At 35.1% G+C, this 21,441-nt stretch overlaps 1 protein-coding gene across 7 annotated transcripts in view; it reads left to right on the top strand.

Annotated features, from left to right (window-relative positions):
- BRWD3 (bromodomain and WD repeat domain containing 3) overlaps nucleotides 1-21,441 on the top strand; it is a 231,515-nt gene that overhangs the window by 61,297 nt on the left and 148,777 nt on the right. For all 7 annotated transcript variants that reach the window (XM_049644693.1, XM_049644687.1, XM_049644686.1 and 4 more), the window contains 5 exons: nucleotides 6,603-6,763; nucleotides 8,614-8,835; nucleotides 13,431-13,531; nucleotides 14,055-14,125; nucleotides 15,088-15,188. In XM_049644693.1, the coding sequence (XP_049500650.1) occupies nucleotides 6,603-6,763; nucleotides 8,614-8,835; nucleotides 13,431-13,531; nucleotides 14,055-14,125; nucleotides 15,088-15,188 (656 nt within the window). The remainder of the gene's footprint in view (nucleotides 1-6,602; nucleotides 6,764-8,613; nucleotides 8,836-13,430; nucleotides 13,532-14,054; nucleotides 14,126-15,087; nucleotides 15,189-21,441) is intronic.

Here is a 21,441-nt window from a genome sequence, read left to right as displayed (position 1 = left end):
TCTGCTTTAAGAAGCCTAAATGAATTAAATCCTGGTATACTGAAATAATTTTCCCTGGCAGGTATTTGCTTGAAATCAGAGTGGACAGGAGAAATGGAAATGACACAATGGACAAATATATCAAAGGGGAAAAAATGATACATTCTAGGAATTATAGATTGGTGAATTTAACCCTAGGCAAAATTTTAGACACGTTATTGAACAAGTGGTTTGTGTACTCTTAGAAAAGAAAGAGGTGATCACTAGGAACTTAATGCTTATTAAAAAAGAATGTCAGGGGCGCCTGGGTGGCTCAGTCGGTTAAGTGGCCGACTTCGGCTCAGGTCATGATCTCACGGTCCGTGAGTTCGAGCCCCGCGTCGGGCTCTGTGCTGACAGCTCAGAGCCTGGAGCCTGTTTCAGATTCTGTGTCTCCCTCTCTCTGACCCTCCCCCGTTCATGCTCTGTCTCTCTCTCTGTCTCAAAAATAAATAAACGTTAAAAAAAAAATGTAAAAAAAAAAAAAAAGAATGTCAAACTAGCTTTATTTCCTCTTTAACCAAAAGATGTATAAAGCAGCTGTTTTAGAAAACTGAGGTAGTCTTTGCAATCCTAAATTGCATTCATAGAAATGTGGTTGGAAATAATCCACTCTGTGCTGATTAAACCACTGGAATATTTTGCAGAATTCTTGTTATTTTAAGAGGCTGAGACATTGATGAACTAGAGACATCATAGAAAAAAGCAACCACAGTAGTGTTTAGGGTGAAAGAGTGTTTTTCTATAGGGGATGATAGGAAAGAGAGGTGTTTGTAAACTATGGCAGTGAGTAATGTAGAAGGAACCTCATATATTGAGAGAAGATTTAAGGCACAAGTGATAGCTAATTTCTTTTTTTTTTTAATTTTTTTTAAAAATTTTATTTATTTTGAGAGAGACAGCATGAGCAGGGGATGGGGAGAGAGAGAGAGAGAGAGAGAGAGAGAGAGAGAGAGAGAGAAAATCCCAAACAGGCTGCACACTGTCAGTGCAGAGCCCGATGTGGAGCTCAAACCCACGAACCATGAGATCATGACCGGAGCTGAAACCAAGAGTCAAATGCTTAACTGACTGAGCCACCCAGGCACCCCAAGTAACAGCTATTTAAAAATATTTCATGGGTTACCATGTGACAAAGGGATTTGACTGTTTCTTTTTTTTTTTTCCCAGTGTAGCTCCCAAGGGCAGAGGCTGTATGATTGTAGAAGTTACAGGTAAAGAGATTGAGTTCAATTAAAGGTAGAGTCTCCCCAAAATTAGAGTAGCTTAACATATGAATTGGCCATTATATTAAGAAATAATAATCTTCTCTTTACCAGAAGTGTTTAGGCAGAGACTAAATGGCCATCTGCCAGATAATGTTATAGAAAAGATAATTTTGGGAGGAGAGAGATTGGACTAGAATTAGTAGTTCCCAAACTTGACATAGTATCAGCATCACTTGTAGAGCTTATTAGAAAAATACATTTCTAAAGCTGTATATATTTTTAATATATATTATATATTATAATATATAATATATTATACATTATAAATTTAATAATTTAGATAATTTTCCTCATTAAAGTATCTTATTCACTCATGAAATTGGGCAAATGAATGATGAAAGCTTTGTTCAGTGGAATGTAAATTCCATGAGGATGAGGATCTTGTTTGATTTGTTTATAAGGTGTATTTCCAGTGTCTGTCATAGTGCTTAGCTCATAGTAGGTGGTCAACAAACATAGGTTTTAATGAAAAAACAATTATTCCATTAATAGCTGTTCACTGATCTCTATGACTTAATAAATTTATAAAATACCGTTTTATCCTGTTTTTACTTGAATCTTCAAGCATTTTGCTCTGTCACTGAGTTAGTTCATATATCTTATCTCTTGGTAGAGAACATTTAGATGTCTATCTTACAAAATTTTAAAGAAAAAAACAAACATGATGGATTCTGAATAGATTGTTTTATATTTAAATACATTTTATACATACACACATTTGACTAATTTATCTACTAGTTGAGTTTGTCAATACAAAGAAATGTGGCATCAAGGATTTTTGTCTGAAAAGGATGCTTCTTAAAATATTTCAAGACAAAGTTGGCATGTTCACATCACTGCTCAAGAGAAAATGCTCTATAGTTGATTGTTGGAACCTGACCATAACTATGCCAGGTCCCTAGATAGAAAGGAGTTACAACTATAGCATAGGGTATTATTTCTCTAAAGTTGCCAAATCCTTAACAACTGTTGATGGAAAAGCAGGAATTTTGTTCTGACTAAAATTACGTTGATTGCTCGCCCAGTTTCAACTATTGTTTTTGCCATTTCACTTTTGTGACTATATGGAGCTAAATTCCTTAGTAAATAGAGGCTGAAATAACATAACTTAACCTTTATAGTGTTTTTGAAAACTTAAGTAAGTAATTAATCAAGGTAATTAGTTGTAGATACTAAAACTTATTTACATGCCTTTGAAGTACTATAGATTTTAGAAGGCTTAATAGTGAGAATGCAATAATGGCATTCTAGTGGATATTTTGGCATAGGATTGTGGGAACTTTTTATTTATTTGTAGGTTTCTCATGAATACCTCATTTTACTTTAAGGTGAAAGAAATTTAAATTGTTCATCTTCCAACTTGTATTATACTTAAAATAGAAAAATAATTCACTCAAGTAGTACATTTGATAGAGACATTCAGATACATCACAGTGATAATTGTGTTTGTGTATGTGTGTCTATTTTATTGTCACTTTTGAGAAAAAGAATAATGACTTTGAGTATTTCCCTCCCTTAAAAGAGCTATGTAACATTTGTGCTAGAAGAGTGAGATCTACTTCTTCCTGGTAGAATACTCAAGGGTTGGTCAAAAGTGAACTCAATTGTATCTTTATAGTCAGGTATCAGCTATTAACAATTGACAAAAATGTTCCTGATAAAGTACTCTGTAAATAGATAAGAAAAGCAAAAAGCAGTAATACTGAAAAATAGTGGCTAAATGGACAATGCATGCAAAAGTGTTGACAGGACTCCTTAATGTATAGAGCCTAGGGCCTGTTGATATCAAATGACTGAAAAAAAGGTATGAATGTTACCATTTCAGGTGCTAGGTGAAAAAACAAAAAATCCCTGAGATCGGAAAGAAGGAATATTTGATGCTGCTTCTGTCAGATATTCAACGTACCTTATATTAGAATTTTTTTGAATAGGTATTAGTGATAACTAAGAAGAACCTAATAGAAAAATTGTATTTAATACAAAAATGTATTGTTAAGTGAAATTTAAAAAAAATTGCCTATACTTTGATTACAAAGCAGTTGGTTCCATTTCTCTTGTTTCTTCTTAGTCTTTATTATATATGTATGCATTTTTTCTATAATTTAAATCATAGTATACTTGCAAGGTTGTATTTTATGTTTTTTGCTTTGTAGTTACTAAGTTTTTCCACAGTGCTATAATACTTGTATTTTAATTAATTCCTATAGAATAGTCCATCACATATTCTGTAACTTAATTTACCATTCCCCTGTTGTTGGACTTAGGTTATTTATCATTCTTTGGTATTATAAAAGCATTTTGTACATGTAACCCTTTTTTGCTAAACAGTTATGTCACTAGAATAGATTCTCAGGGGTTGAGCAGTGGGTGTGTATATTCTCATGCCTCTTGAAGTATATTGCCAAAATTATTTTCCAAATGGATCATGTCACTTTATGGTGCATCTAGAAATGTAGGTGTACACCAGTTTCAGGTAGTAATTGCTGGCATTAAGTTTTAGAATTTTTAAAATGCTAATTTATTAGGTATACTATTGTATTTCATCATTCTCATTTAAATTTCTTTTGATAGTTGGCAAAATAGTTAAATGTTTTTGTGACTTCCTTTATTTGTATTTCCTATATTGTGACTTATCTGTTAATTTTCTTTATCCACTAATCTATTAGATCTTAGTGGTGTTCTTATAGATGGTTAGATTAATATGTGTTTTAAAATATTAAGATTATGTCATATTTGTTGCAAATATTTTCCGTTTTTCTTTTTAATGAATTATTAGTTTTCTTTGTAAAGGAGTCTTAAAAAGTAAAAGCTAATTTGTATACACTATAAAAATGCATGAAGTTTTTAGTCATTGTTCCTGATTTAACAGTTTTGGCCTGAGAGTATTAATGGGGTCTCTTTGGGGTGAAGAATATTGGGCACCTGGGTGACTGAGTTGGTTGAGCTTCTCCTGAGTCATGATCTCCTGAGTTTTGAGTCGCAAATCGGGCTCCCTGCTGTCAACACAGAGTTTGCTTCCGATCCTCTGTCCCCCTCTCTCTGCCCCTTCCCCACTTGCGCTCTCCCAAAAAATAAATAAATATCTAAAAAAAATATTTTGTTTATATGCTTAGTTGTGTTCCTTTGGCCTTCGAAAAAATCAGATATTTGTTAGATGAATGACTGGATTTCTGGTAGCTATTACCTCTCTCTGTCATTGATTATTTGTTTTCTTTATGTCTCTGCTTTTCTTCTCAGAGTTGCTCTTCTGATTTTTTTTCTTCCTATTGATGTTGTTTTTTGTTTTTATCCTTTAAGCAGTGGTTTCTAACTGGGGGCAGGTTTTTTTTTTTTTTTTTTTTTTTGTTTTTGTTTTTGTTTTTGTTTTTGTTTTTGTTTATTACCATCAGGAGACGTTTGGCAATGTCTGGAGATATTTTTCCTTGTCACGGCTTCATGGTGGTTTTTATGAACATCTAGTGGGTAGAGTCCAGGGATGCTGCTAAATACTCTTCAATAAACAGCCCCGTACACTGAAGAGTTATCAGGCCCAAAGTGCCATTATTTCTAAGGCTGAGAAACCCTGCCTTAAGTAACACAACTTTTCTTCTATCTACTTGCAAAGTATGGATAGAAAAAAGCAAAGCAGAAGTGATGATTGATTGTTTCAGGGAACTAAGAGCAGTAAGAAATGTTTGACTGGAGAAGGAAGATTACTAAGTCCCAAAGTTATGGTGTCTTTTCTTTCCACCTTAGAGTTGTGAAAATTTCTAGAGGTTGGGATGGGGAGCAGCTGCCAAAAAGAAATCCTCTTAGCTGGTAGTGTTGCTTACAAGTTTTCTACCATTATTTACTTAACATATCACAGTGTTATATAAATACTCAGATCTTTATTATGTTCTTATGGTTTACATTCAAAGTTTCATTGGTTTTGCTATTCATCATTCATTTTTTTGTCATTTTGTCAGTTTAAAATGGCCAGCAGATCTACCTTTGCCTAAGAAAACACTCCATTGCTCTTTAAGACTGGGATACGGAAAGGTTTCATTTTGTGTGTGTGTGTGTGGGGGGGTGGTGGCATGGTTCTAACTGTATTAATCTGGCTACAAATCCATTCTTGCCTTAATTTTGCCTTGGCTTCAAAATTAAGCTATTATCATTTGTACTATATTATTTATGCACTAGGGTGAAATGTCACCTTGCCTCAATGTGGCTTTCCACTTATGAAGATCTAATGATTTGATTAAAATATAATGTTTGGGATGTTAAATATTTTCAGTGCATAAGGGAATACTGGAGGAATTTCACAGAGCAAGTGGGTGCTTGTAAATCCTTACATGGAGGTTAAGATCTCCATTTTAGGTAAGTGAGAAGAATCTAGGTGGCATTGGAGGAGAATTGGACAGATCTATGCTTTCTTCTGTCTGTTTTTTAAGAAAATAAATAATAAGGCAAACAAAAAGCCAGGTGTAAGTTGACCTTATAGGAGGTGCAGTTTCAAAAATTCATTGGTAACTAGTGGGAGAGCCTAAAAGTGGAGAACCTATAGAGAAACCTAGGAAAGATTGTTTGTTACTGAAAACTTAATGTGTTATCATAGCTTCCTTTCTTTTTTCACTGTATAAATCTATTACTCTTGAAATTTTAGAGACAGCTTCATATGGAGTGAATGGATTTGAGGAGGTAGGACAGGAGTTCATAAAATTCTCTATGTAATTAAAAAAAATTAATGTTTTTATTTATTTTTGAGACAGAGAGAAACAGAACATGAGCAGGGGAAAGGCAGAGACAGAGGGAGACACAGAATCAGAAGCAGGCTCCAGGCTCTGAGCTGTCAGCACAGAGTCTGATGCGGGGCTCGAACTCATGGACTGTGAGATCATGACCTGAGCCGAAGTCGGATGCTTAACCGACTGAGCCACCCAGGCGCCCCTCCCTATGTAATTTTTAAGGTGTATTTTACTTAACCAAATATAGTCTTTATTATAAAATTCCTTCATGTTATAGTAAGATTTACCCATATACTTAGAGTGACAGTATCTTTGACTGTAGTTTACCAAGAAAGGCAAAACAAGAATGTACCTGGGAAATGAGAGTAAGGCAAACAGAAAATCAGACTTGTGGGATTTAAAAGAAGAGTATTCTTAGTGCTTTGTGTTAGTAAACTTGAGTTCATAAAATCATGAAATGTGTAATGGAATTTAGACTTCTCACAGGGTAAAATGGCTGTGGTGTATATACCCTGTTTTACCTCATCTTAATTTTTATGATTTAACTTCATGATGTAGGTTTCGCTTTTAGATTTTAAGAAGGAGTCTCCTATTTTATGTTTTTCAGTGAATATCACCTCTGCCAGGCAATTAACTGGATGCAGTCGCTTCAGCCATATTTTCCCTTCATCTGCTTACCAGCACATTAAGATGCATAAGAGAATTCTGGGGCACTTGTCATCTGTCTACTGTGTAGCATTTGACCGAAGTGGGAGAAGAATTTTTACAGTGAGTTTAAAATTTATGATACTATAGCATAATAGAGATTTACAACAATTAAAGGTAGGCTTCATGGCACTGAATTATACTTGTAAGCAATTCATCCTTCTTAGACACATGAATGCAGGAAAAGATGAATAGAAATTGAAAGTCTTTTCTCATTCTATTTAAATGAGTAAACTATAATGTCCTCTATGTTTTGGGAAATGTAATTAAAAACAACGAAATCTTAAGGCCTTATATACATAGAGATGGTTAATTTATGTGAAACAATTTTATCTACTCAGTTTCATTTCCTTTCATTTTAGCAAACATTTATTAAAATGCATTTTCCATTTGTCACTTAGTGTAATTTGTGTCCATTCTGCTTAATTAAAATGATTACACCATTCATATAGTTGAATAATTGTACTACACAGTAGCCAAGATTAGTTATTGTGTATATCTTTCTTTTGTTTTAGTACTAATTATTTTTTAAATAGTTTTTTTAAGCTTTTATTTAAATTCCAGTTAGTTAACATACAGTGTAATACTAGTTTTGGGTTCGACACTTGCATATAATACATGGCGCTCATCACCGCAAGTGTTCTCCTTAATTCCCATCACCTATTTTACCTATTCCCCCAACTGACCTTCCCTCTATTAATCATCAGTTTGTTCTCCATAGTTGAGTCTGTTTCTTGTTTTGCCTCCCTCTCTCTTTTTTACCCTTTATTCATTTGTTCTGTTTCTTAAATTCCACGTATGAGTGAAATCATATGGTATTTGTCTTTCTCTGACTTCTATCACTTAGCATTTTATTAACCAGATCATATTGTGTGTTTTTGAGTACAAAATTTTAGCACGCTAATATTTCTAAGAAAGGGTTTAGTGTCATTGCTTTAGTACTAAGTTAACATAGAAGTGGAGTTAGTGGCATAATTTTCTTTTTAAATTTCTATGATATAGTAAATGAAGTAGTTTGCATTTGAGAAATTATGACTCCTTGGAGTTCATTAAAGACTCTTCCATTGACATTTCATAACTCCAAATGCATCGTTTAAGTATTTGGATGTTGATGATCATGATGAGAATGACAATTGCCATCTTTCTATAAACATAATTACTAAATAGCTTATTTACCACATTAGATTAGAATTGATTTTAGTATTTTTAAAGCTCTTTTGAAATTCTCAGTAGGAAGTGCAACATAATATTTTCAGCAGAGATTGTTAACAAAGACTCATATTTACTAAGAAATGCATGTAGACTGGGGCGCCTGGGTGGCTCAGTCGGTTAAGCGTACGACTTTGACTCAGGTCACGATCTCGCGGTCTGTGAGTTTGAGCCCCGCGTCGGGCTCTGGGCTGATGGCTCAGAGCCTGGAGCCTGCTTCCGATTCTGTGTCTCCCTCTCTCTCTGCCCCTCCCCCGTTCATGCTCTGTCTCTCTCTGTCTCAAAAATAAATAAAGGTTAAAAAAAGAGAAATGCATGTAGACTTAAATTTTTAAGTATCTATAGAAAAAAATATTCAACTATGATAAAAGGCCATCAGGTATAAGGAAAGAAATAATGCAGATACATTTAATGCCAAATCACTTAAAAGTGAGTTAAAAATATTTTGAGTTAAGATTGGTAGTTTTGAGGAGTTCTTCACAAATGCCATTGTCAGTTTGGACAGTGCTTTGTCATTGCCATCATTTGGACATCAGTTCTATTTCTTACTGGATCCATATTATATGGACAAAAAGATTAGAAAGTGAAGGCTCAGAAGTAATTTAATAAAAATCCTGCCTTTGTCATTTGGCTTTTTTTTCTGGGGTGGGGGATTGCAAATTTTCGCTACATTGTAAATCTTCTGTCCTTTTGTATTACTATAGGGTTCAGATGACTGTTTGGTGAAAATTTGGGCAACAGATGATGGACGTCTCCTTGCTACACTTCGAGGGCACTCTGCTGAAATTTCTGACATGGCTGTTAACTATGAAAACACTCTTATTGCTGCAGGCAGCTGTGATAAGGTTGTAAGGGTGTGGTGTCTTCGAACTTGTGCACCAGTTGCAGTCCTTCAGGGACATTCAGCTTCTATTACTTCCATACAGGTAAGAAAAATGAAAAGATATCTCTAATATATATAATGAGGGTAGGAATTCTCTCAGTTTTTGTTATATTGTGTGGATATTTATAAAGAATAGCAACAGAAAAATATTGATCTCTAAGAGCTTTGTCCCTACTCTGCTCTGGTATTTTTTTAAAGTTCCTGTTTTATATAAATTTATTCCCTTCAGAGATAATTAAAATCTCATTGAAAAGATTTTTCAAATGCAGTGTAAAACATCTTATTTATCTCACTAGTATTTGTGAAGAAGGGAGAAGACTTATAAATGCCATAAGGAAGCAACACTAATACCTGTTAGGTTATAAACAGGTTCTAACTTGAATATTGGCATACTTTGTGTTAATATTTAATGCAAGATGTTTGTCAGTCGGTTTGTGTGTGTGTGTTTGTGTATGTGTGTGTGGTTTGATGTTAAAGAAATTTTATTCTTAGTTACAGTGATTTCTTATTTCAACTTGATATTTGACATAAGATACATTGACTTTTAAATTCTTATTCATAGAGCATTTTTACTAAATGTTGGTAGTGAAAGTCCTGGATAGCCCCCAAAAAACTTTTATTTAAGAAAACTAAGCTGAATTTGTCCTCTTCTTTGTGTTGAAAGCAAAATAGAGGAATCCCTCTGAAACTGTTTTACACTTCGGTCAAGGAAGGAGACCACTTTTGTGGATGAGATAATTAACTCCCATTTACTTTTCCTTGTTCTTTAGTCACTAAAAAGTATGTCAGTCAATTTTTGTGTGTTATTTAAATAAAATATCACCTGTTTATGAGGAGCTAGCAAGAATTAGGTTTAATGTATATTGGATTTTAAAAATTGTATATCAAACTTTTAATCAGTTGAAATTATTTTATGTCTTTTGTTTTAGGAGTTTATTAGTTACTTGTGTTCCTATCATCGTATCTGCCGGATTATTTCTGGAATTCAGAAATACTCTCATATAACGAAAAAAAAAATGGCCACTGATATTGAAAAATGTTTTGATACTCCTTGGCTTCCTCATAGGTTGATTTTCTGATTTCTATCTCACTTTGTTTACATGTAGGAGCTCCCTAAAGATTGATGGATCTCTATCACATTCTTTCCTTTAGTGATCTCATTAAGTCTCGTAGTTTTGGATTTCATCTGTAGGCTGATGATTTTGAAACTTATATTTTCATCTTGGGACCTTTCTCTTAGTTCCATACTTGTATATTCAGCTACCCATTTTGTATCATCACATGAATTTCATGAATCTCAAACTCAGCATACTCAAAATTGAACTTCTATTTTCCTTTCTTAAATCTGCTTTTCCTAAAACTTTTTTCAACTAAACAAATGGCTATTTTATCCTTCCAATTGCTCAGAGTAGTCATCCCTGACTTTTTTTTGTCTCTTTTATATCTCATATCTAACTTGCTAGCATATAATTTTGGCTCTACCCTCAGAATAAATCCAGAATCTGACAAATTATCATGATCTTTATCATTTCTATTACGTTTCAAATAGTTATCATCTATGACCCAGATTATTGAAGCACATTTCCAACTGATCTTCCTGCTTCTACCCTTCCCTCTTTCTTGCCCCAGTCTAACCTCTGCCATAGCAGGCTGTGTGGTTTTAAAATGGAAGTTAAATCACGTCACTGGTACTCAGAACCCTCAGTAGTTCCAAACTCAGTGTTAAAGTTGAAGTCTTTACAATTACCCATATTGTAAGGCCTACATTCTCAGCCCCTTGCTCTCTTTGACCTCATCTTCTACTAGTTTTCTGTTCTCATTCTGCTTTAGCTGCTGCTATGCACTCTGCTTTGTTAGACCACTCTGCCTCCAATTCTGCCTTTGCTCTGTTTCATGTCTCTGGAACGGAATGGTCTTCCTTAGATAGTCACATGGCTTATTCCTTCACTTTCTTTGCACTTTGTGTAAATTTCTCTTTCTCAGGGACTTTCTCTGACCACTTTACCACTCTAAAATTGTAAATTGTTCCCTGAACCAGCACTCTTTATCTCCCCTTAATTTTATTTTTTTCCATAGTAATCAGTACCATTTAGTGTGAATTCTATATACTATACTCTTTGCTAATTGACTGTCTCCATTAACATCATGGTGTATTTTCCTTTCAGATTTTTTTTAAACAAAACAGATATAAAATGATATGATGTTAATAGAGGTTGCCTCTGGGTGGTGGGATTATTTTAAAAAAATCTTATGTCTTTATTTTATTTTGAAAGACAGACAGAATGCAAGCAGGGGGAGGGGCAGAGAAAGGGAGACACAGAATCCGAAGCAGGCTCCAGGCTCTGAGCTGTCAGCACAGAGCCCAGTGCGGAGCTCAAACTCAGACTGTGCGATCATGACCTGAGCTGAAGTCAGACGCTTAACCGACTGAGCCACCCAGGTGCCCCTGGGTGGTGGGATTATGAGTAGCTTTTATTGTTTCTCTATATTTACTAAATTTACTTTAATAATGATGTATTAATTTATATTCAGAAGTGTACATATCTTATTTGTATAATCTCTAACATGATTTATTATTTAAAAACAATCCAATTAGGGAACATTAATAGGCCAGATCCACCTTTGTGATTGATGAATGTATTTAAATATAATGGTGATAATAAAAGTTTTAGTGTTTTTTTCAAACTTAATACAATTATACTCTTTTATATTTACTTGTCTTATTTGCATATATCAGAGATCAGCAAATTCATGGATCTGATAGTAAATATTTTAGGTTTTGCAGACTGTGTGGTCTCTGTCATACCTACTTAACTCTGCAGGCCAAAAGCAGCTATAGGCAGTGTAAGGTGACTTTGTCCAATAAAGCTTTATTTACAGTAACAGGCAGCAAGTTGGATTTGGCATGTGTGTTGTAATTTGCAGACTCCTGCTGTAAATTGTGGATTAAGCTTTCAATTGCAAGTTTCTTTATCTCAGAAAGGAAAATATAGGCATGATACCTGAGTACTGGTTCTTTACTGTATATCAACTGTTAATGGATAACATTAATTGATAATCTTTGTTTGATTTAAATTCTCTAGTCTTGGTAGAAGTTCTGTGTTTCCTGTCAAGAAAACTAGATAAATGAATTCTAATATCTATAATGATCATTTTCTTTAGATTTGAGTCAAAATTTATTCAGATCCTTAATATTCATCTTAGTGGTGTTGATTTATCTGTATTTGGGATTTTTAAAAAAAAATTTTTAATGTTTATTTATTTTTGAGACAGAGAGAGACAGAGTATGAATGGGGGAGGGTCAGAGAGAGAGGGAGACACAGAATCAGAAGCAGGCTCCAGGCTCTGAGCCATCACCAGCCCAGAGCCCGACGCGGGGCTCGAACTCATGGACCATGAGATCGTGACCTGAGCTGAAGTTGGACGCTTAACCGACTGAACCACCCAGGTGCCCCTGTATTTGGGATTTTTAAAACTCATGGCATGCAGAGACCCTGGTTTGATTTCCAACTTTTTTCTGTATCTCAGGCATCAGGAGCCCAGTGGCTCTTCCCTTATCTGATTCTCTTCTGAGGATGTGTAAAATACTGAGAGTCAGAGCCTGAGAATCCTTCATGATAAGGCCATCCATGGTTCATCTAGGGTAGTAGTCGTCCTTTAAATTGGCAACTTAAGTATATTTTTTAATCTATTTTGTCCACAATGATACAGATATTTGACCTATTATACATTTTCTATTAAAAAAAATGAAAATGATTTAAATTTTAAAAGGACAACATTTATATCATACATTATTGCAGTTGGAGTTTAAAATAAAATGATAAGACCAAAATATTTAGATATAACTTCCTAATCATTGATTTTAGATTGATTTCTGATGCCATATTCATATAAGCTATAAAAATTCCATAATTTTTTGCTATATAAGTATATATTTAGTAGACTTATAATGGCTTACTAGTAATCACCTTGTAATATTTTTCTCCATTAAAAGTAATGAAATAATCTTAAACTGTGATGTTCAGTAATTTTAAAATAATTATTTATTTTTAAAAATTTTATTTAAAAAAAATTTTTTTTTAATGTTTATTTTTGAGACAGAGAGAGACAAAGCATGAACGGGGGAGGATCAGAGAGAGGGAGACAAAGAATCTGAAACAGGCTTCAGGCTCTGAGCTGTCAGCACAGAGCCCGATGTGGGGCCCGAACTCACGGACCGCGAGATCATGACCTGGGCCGAAGTCGGCCGCTCAACCAACTGAGCCACCCAGGCGCCCTAAAATTTTATTTTTTTGAAGTAATCTCTACATTCAATATGGAGCTTGAACTCGCCCTGAGATCAAGAGTTGCATGCTCTACTGACTGAAGCATCCAGGCACCCCTAAAAATAATTGTTTTTAAGCTAATATATTTTATCCTAAATTTGATGACTTTTTTCTACAATTTCTTGATATTGTAAATTTTTGTAAGGTATTCATTAATCTAGGAAATTTAAATAACTGATATCTTGAATGTGAAATTCTTAATTGAATTTATTTAAGGTATATCTATTAAAGTTATTTTAATTTTAGAAGATGCTGTGTTTAAAATAAGTTTGAACATGAAAGCTTTCTATTTGAATTAGAATTTTCTTTTTAGTTTTGTCCATCAACTAAAGGCACAACCAGATACCTCACTTCTACTGGTGCTGATGGAACAATCTGTTTCTGGCAATGGCATGTAAAAACAATGAAGTTTAGGTAAGTTTAGAATTGGGTTAGGAGTTTTGTGCAAAATCAAGCATGTCTCATTTTCTTTGTTATCTTGAGACGTTCTTAATAGTTGATTTATTTAAGTATGTAAGTCTGTGTGTGCATGTGTGTATATATACACATCTATACCTATTTCAATTAGATGTTAGAGATTCTAGAATAGAATTTTTATGAAACCAATGTTGGAGAGACTATTTAACTTATACACAAAATTTTTGCAGAGTGTTTGTTTCATTTATTACTCTGATAAGAAGACTTTGAACTTCTCTTTGTGGTAGTAAGTTACTTGGCAATTTCTTTGCAAAGCTATGATAATAATTCTGGTATCTTAAAGTATATTTGAAGTTTAAATGCATTTTTAACCTGAATGATGGGAATAGAACTTATTGACTACTTCAAATGTGTGTTTTATAATATTGATGTTAAATCTATAGATATCCAGCAGTGTGCAAAGATTCTTGCATGTTAAATGAACATGATGGAAAATAAAAATATCTTCCTTTTCTTTTAGAGATCGCCCAGTGAAATTTACTGAGAGATCTAGACCTGGAGTTCAGATATCTTGTTCATCTTTCAGTTCTGGTATGTGTAAAAATTCAAAGTTTTGAGTACCCAAAATATTAAATAATCCAGTTGTAAAAGATATATTTTTCAATTTTGTGGAGAAAAAAATGTATGTTTGTTAATGGAAACATAATAAACATAATAAAATAATAATATAACATAATAAACAAAATACAAAAAACAAAATAAACATAAAAAATGTGAACCATATGATACTATAGAGGGACACATGTAATAGCTTTGGAGTGTTTTTATTATTTGCTTATATGTTTTTATCTAATTCAGAATTTAGTTGGTAAAAAGTATACCCCTGCCACACACACAGTTCAACACTAAAATCCTGCCCTGACATTTCAGAAAAAATGTACTGTGGCTCCATATAGAAGAAACTTCTGCAGTATATAAACAGTGCTTTTCTATTACTATGCTAGTTCACCTTTTCTTTTACTGTAGTAAAATATAACAAAAACTTTACTATTTTAATAACCATTTTTAAGTGTACGGTTTTGTGGCATTGAGTATATTCACTTTGTTTTGGATACACTACCGCCATCTGTCTCTAGAATTTATTCATCATCCCAAAAGTGGTTTTTACATTCCACCTCTATAGCCCTGTAAAGACAATTGTAGCTATAGGTCATTTTATAAACAATTTTGGAGCATTATGTTTTCACATAAAATATAAAGAAATGAGTTCCTCAAGGCCCTGATCTTTAATGTTTATTATTCAAGGGCCTGTATTTAGTGTATAGTTGGTGGACTTTTGTTGGGTGAGTGGTATGTGTAGTTGTCCTTTAAATACTTCCCTTATTTCTCTTGAATTATACTTATTTTTCTCTGAGATATTGTTAATGGTGAGAAGATAATGTATTTCTTGAAGCCCTCTTACTAATATCAGGAGCATATAATTGAGAAGGCAGTTGGAAGGTTTTTAAAGTTCCTTGGTACAATGTTTGCTTGTTTGTTTTTTAATCCTCCAGGTGGTATGTTCATTACAACAGGTAGCACTGACCATGTGATTAGAATATATTATTTGGGTTCTGAGATCCCTGAGAAAATTGCTGAATTAGAATCACATACGGTAAGAACAAAATGAAAAACTTAAATATGTTGCTTTCTTATGTAACACCTGTGGAAAGTTGATTTTATTCTTTTCTAATTTGTACCTTAATTTAATATATAGGTGCTAAAATCTGTACGGTAAGACATCTCTGTAATAATGAAGATAAGTGTGAAATTCTGGATTTACTATGGCCCCAGTATTTAAAATGAGTTCTGTTTGACTATATAGGAAAAGAAAAATATATTATAGTAATAGTTTATGAAAATCTTCTTTTATCCTGCTGTATTTAATTAATTGTATAAGCTATTTGTTACTTTAAAATCTACATACTTATTAAAAGACATATTGAAAGATGGTGGCATAGAAGGATCCTGAAATCACCTCCTCCAATGAACACAACAAAACTACAGCTGTAATGGGACAGTTCCCTCTGAAAAGGACCTGAAATCTAGCTAAACAGTGCTTCTACAACAAAAGATAAAAGGTCCACATCAAGATGGGTAGGAGGGGTAGAGACGTGTTCTTGCAAATAGCCCCACCCCAGGGCAGCAATCCACAGTTGGGACTGATCTCATAATATGGAGCTTATTCTTGAGGAGCAAGGTGTCTGTATCCCACATCAGGCAATCCAACCCTTGGGACCTGCACTGGAGAAATGAGCCCCCAAAGCATCTAGCCTTGAAAACCAGTGGGGCTTACTTCTAGGAGAACCATAGAGAATGAAAAATCCACCCCTAAAGGCTCTTATACAGATTCACTAGCCCTGGGACCCAGCTCAAAAGCAACAGTTTGCAAGGCACCTAGACCCTATGTGAAGGAGACTCATTTGCTAATCTTAAAGCATCTGCTGGAGAGGCAAGAACCTGTTGGGACTCTCTCCTGGGATAGAAGTGGGTACCATTTTTGAATTCTCCTGCCTTGTTGGTCCTGGTGCAGATGGGTGCCATTGTTGAATCCCTCCTTTTTGTCTTTAAGTCTACTAGCTTCAATGGGAGCACCTTGCCCATGCACACTGCAGCTGTGGCCTATCCCACCACAGCCAGGTAGGCTGAGTACCCCACCCCATACCACATTCGAAACCTGCCTGGGCAGGGATGTGCAGCCCACACAGGAGATACCCCCTTGAGCACCTGGCTCTTGTGGCCCCGGGGGGTATTGCATTTTTGGACCTCATGGTTTTTTCGTTTTCTAAAGTGTATTTATTTATTTTGAGAAAGAGAACAAGCACAAGTGGGGAAGGGGCAGAAAGAGAGGGAAAGAGAGAATCCCAAGCAGGCCCCATGTTGTCAGCACAGAGCCTGATGCAGGGCTTGATCTCACAAACTCTGAGATTACGACCTGAGCTAAAGATCAAGAGTCAGAGGCTTAAGTGAGCTACCCAGGCACCCCTGTACTCCATGAATTTCAAGCAATTAGAGACAGTGTTTGGGAGTTAGCATTCCCAGGGTACTGTACAAACAGAAGACTGAAACTCACTTGCAGTCTTGATGTGAAAAAGGCCTATTTTCTTGTCCTGGGGCATGTCATACAACCAGAGGCTGCAGAAGTGCTCTCAGGGAACATGAGTAGGAATTTACCATATTAGTGCCCTCACTTGGCCCCATCATAGCTCGCTGATACCTCACAGAAAGAAAATTATACATATGTTTAAAGCTATGGTTTTTGCAACTTTACCTAGGGGACACCTCTGGAACTGGTCTGGAAATCAGCAGTGTTTACAATTGTGGACTCAAAGACTATGATTTGCATATCTTAAAAGATACTGCCTGACAATCTGGCTTACAATTAGCCTGAAACTAGGCACTGTCTGAGATCCCTCCCTTTAGAACAATGACAGGTCTTGGCATACCCTCAACAACTGGGACCTATGAAGAACAAATTGTTCTTATAGATAAGATAACTTATAGATAACCAAAAGCCAGGGTATGGTTGAATTGGTAAGGTTTATTTCCAATGCAAAGTCATACTATACAATTTCATTTATATGTGGAACCTAAAAAATTAAAAAGCAGAAAGAGACCCATAGATAGAAAAAAATTTGTGATTGCCAGAGGGGAGGGAAGTGAAATAATTGGCAAAATGGGTGAAGGGGAGTGGGAGATACAGGTTTCTAGTTATGGAATGAATAAGTCATGGGGGTAAAAAGTACAGCATAGGGAATATAGTCAGTCATATTGTAATAGTATTGTATGGTGACAGATGGTAGCAACACTTGTGGTGAACATAGTATAATGCATAAACCTGTCAAATCACTATGTTATACACCTGAAATTAATATACAATAGTGTGTCAACTATAATAAAAAATTTTAAAAGGAGGAGAGGTAGCTATCTTATGTAATACATAGAAACAAACATGGAGTCAGACAAATTGAGGAGACAAGATATATGTTCAGATGCAAGAACAAGAGAAGACATTAGAAAAAGCCCTTAATGAAATGGATATAAGTAATCTACCTGATGAAGAATTCAAAGTAATGGTCATAAATATGCTCAACAAACTCAGGAGAAGAATGGATGAACACAGTGAAAACTTCAACAAAGAGATATTAAACCATAAAGAAAGTAACAAAGAGAAGTCACAAAGCTGAAGAATACAATAGCTGAAGTGGTAAATATGCTAAGAGGTTCAACAACAGACTAGACAAAATAGAATGGATGAGTGACCTGCAAGACAGGGCACCAGAAATAACTGAGAACAGTGAAAGGAAAAGAAAATTAAAAAAATTAAGATAGTTTAAGGGACATAGGGGACTATGATAATAAAATCTGCATTATAGGGGGTCCTAAAAGGTCAGACAGAGATAAAAGGGTAGAAAACTTATTTTAAGAAATAATGGCTGAAAATTTTCCTAATCTAGGGAAGGAAACAGACAATCAGTTCCAGGAAGCCCACAGAGTTCCAAGTAAGAAAAAGCATTCAAATTAAAATGTTAAAAGTTAAAGAGAATCGTAAAAGAAGCAAGAGGAAAACAACTTGTTGCATATAAGGGAACCCCCATAAGACCATCAGCTGATTTTTCAACAAAAACATTGTAGGGCAGAAGTGAGTGGGGTGGTATATTCAAGATACTGAAAGGGGAAAAAAACATCTAACCAATAATTCTCTACCTGGTAATGTTATTAAGAATCAAAGGAGAGGGGTGCCTGGGTGGCGCAGTCGGTTAAGCGTCCGACTTCAGCCAGGTCACGATCTCGCGGTCCGTGAGTTCGAGCCCCGCGTCGGGCTCTGGGCTGATGGCTCGGAGCCTGGAGCCTGTTTCCGATTCTGTGTCTCCCTCTCTCTCTGCCCCTCCCCCGTTCATGCTCTGTCTCTCTCTGTCCAAAAATAAATAAAAAACGTTGAAAAAAAAAATTAAAAAAAAAAAAAAAGAATCAAAGGAGAGGTAGGGTTTTCCAGACAAGCAAAAACTAAACCAATAAACCAGCCTCATAAGAAATATGAAAGAGAATTTCAGCTGAAAAGAAAAGGAATTAACTAGTAATGAGAAATCATGTGAAAGTAAAATATGACACTGATAAAGGCATATATATATATATTAAAGGTAGGGGATTAACTACATATAAAGCTAATAGGAAGATTAAAAGAAAAAATTAGTAAAATTAATCATATAATAATTAGTATAGGGATGCACAAAACAAGTTATTTATTAAATGCTTATCTTTTAAAAAAAAAAAAAGTTTATCCATTTATTTTGAAAGAAAAAGAGAGCACATGACCACAAGTAGGGGAGGGGCAGAGACAGTGGGAGAGAGAGAATCCCAGTTAAGCTTCATGCTGTCAGCACAGAGCCCGATGTGGGGCTTATATCTCACAAACCATGAGATCATGACCTGAGCTGAAATCAACAGTCAGACGTTTAACCAGCAGAGCTACCCAAGCACCCCAAGATTTATTTATTTTTTAATTAAGTTTTTTTTAAGGTTTAAATTTCACTTACTTAACAAAGTGTTACATTACTTCAGCTGTACAATATAGTGATTCAACAATTCCATACATCACCCAGTGATCATCACAAGTACACTCCTTAATCCCCATTACCAATTTAACCCATCCCCCCAAAACCCATCTGGTAACCATCTGTTTGTTCTGTGTAAGTAAGAGTCTGTTTCTTGATTTGTCTCTCTCTCTTTTTTCCCTTTGCTTTTTTTTTTTGCTTACTGAATTTCAACGATGAGTGAAATCATATGGTATTTGTCTTTCTCTGACTGACTTATTTCACTTAGCATTATACTCTCTAGCTCCATTCATATTGTTGCAGCATTATACTCTCTAGCTTCATTCATGTAATTGCAAATAGCAAGATTTCATTTTTTTATAACTGAATAATATTCCATTGTATATATATGCCCCTTCTTATTTATCCATTCATTAATTTATGGACATGTGGGCTGCTTCCATGTCTTGGCTATTGTCAAAACTGCTGCCATGAACATGAGTTCATGTAACTCTTTGAGTGTTTTTGTATTCTTTGGGTAATTACCCAGTAGTGCAATTGGATCATAGGAGAGTTCTATTTTTAAAGTTTTGTAAAGTTTATTTATTTTGAGAAAGAGAGCAGGAGAGGGGGAGATTGAGGATCCCAAACAGGCTCTGAGCTGTCAGCATGGAGCCAGACATGGGATTCAAACTCACAAACCTTGAGAGCTGACCTGAACTGAAACTGGCTGAGCCGCCCAGGTGCCCCTATTTTTAAGGTTATGAGGAATCTCCATATTGTTCCCCACAGTAGCTACACCAGTTTGCATCCCCACCAACAGTGTAATAGTGTTCCTTTTTCTCCACATCCTTGCCAATTCTTGACGTTTCTTGTGTTGTTGGTTTTAGCCATTAGGACAGGTGTGAGATGATACCTCATTGTAGTTTTAATTTGCATTTGCCTAATGGTAAATGATGATGAACATCTTTTCATGTGTCTATGGGCAATCTGTATGTCTTCTTTGGAAAAATGTCTGTTGATGCCTTGTGCTCATTTATTAACTGGAATATTTGTTTTTTTGGGTGTTGAGTTTTATAAGTTCCTTATGTATTTTGGATACTAAACTTTTATCAGAGATGTCATATGCAAATATCTTCTCCCATTTCATAGGTTGCCTTTTAGTTTTGTTGATGGTTTCCTTCACTGTGCAGAAGCTTTTTATTTTATGGAGTCCCAATAGTTTATTTTGCTTTTGTTTCCCTTGCTTCAGGAGACATAGAAGAAGGTGGTTGCCATGGCCAATGTCACAAAGAGGTTAATGGCTGTGTAATCCTCTAGGATTTTTAAGGTTTTAGGTCACACATTTAGGTCTTTAATCCATTTTGAATTTATTTTTGTGTATGATGTAAGAAATTGGTATAGTTTCTTCCTTTTACAGTTTCTTCTTTTGCATATTGCCATCCAGTTTTACCAACTCCATTTGTTTTACAGGCTGTCTTTTTCCTGTTGGATACTTTCCTGCTTTTAAAAGATTAATTCACCATATACTTGTGGGTTTATTTCTGGGTTTTACATTCTGTTCATTGTTCTATACGTCCATTTTTGTGCCAGTACTATACTGTTTTGATCACTGTAGTGTTTTTTATTATTTTGTTGTTTTTAATTTTATATAGAATTTATTGTCAAATTGGTTTCCATACACCACCCAGTGCTCATCCCAACAGGTGCCCTCCTCAATGCCCATCACCCACTTTCCTCTCCCCCACCCCCATCAACCCTCAGTAGCACTCAGTATTTAAGAGTCTCTTATGGTTTGTCTCCTTCCCTCTCTGTAACTTTCCCCCCCCCTTACCCTCCCCGCTGGTCTTCGATTAAGTTTCTCAGGATCCAACTATGAGTGAAAAAGTGTGGTATCTGTCTTTCTCTGTATGACTTATTTCACTTAGCATAATACTCTCCAGTTCCATCCACATTGGTATAAAAGGCCATATTTCATTCTTTCTCATTGCCAAGTAGTATTCCATTGTATATATAAACCACAACTTCTTTATCCATTCATCAGTTGATGGACATTTAGGCTCTTTCCATAATTTGGCTATTGTTGAGAGTGCTGCTATAAACATTGGGGTACAAGTGCCCCTATGCATCAGTACTCCTGTATCCCTTGGGCAAATTCCTAGCAGTGCTATTGCTGGGTCATAGGGTAGATCTATTTTTAATTTTTTGAAGAACCTCCCACTGTTTTCCAGAGCGGCTGCACCAGTTTGCATTCCCACCAACAGTGCAAGAGGGTTCCCATTTCTCCACATCCTCTCCAGCATCTGTAGTCTCCTGAATTGTTCATTTTAGCCA

Source organism: Panthera uncia, chromosome X (assembly GCF_023721935.1).
Source record: "Panthera uncia isolate 11264 chromosome X, Puncia_PCG_1.0, whole genome shotgun sequence".
In the NCBI taxonomy this organism is placed as follows: Eukaryota; Metazoa; Chordata; class Mammalia; order Carnivora; family Felidae; genus Panthera; species Panthera uncia.
The sequence above is the reverse complement of the archived record's forward strand: the minus strand, read 5'-3'. Positions and strand labels throughout refer to the sequence as shown.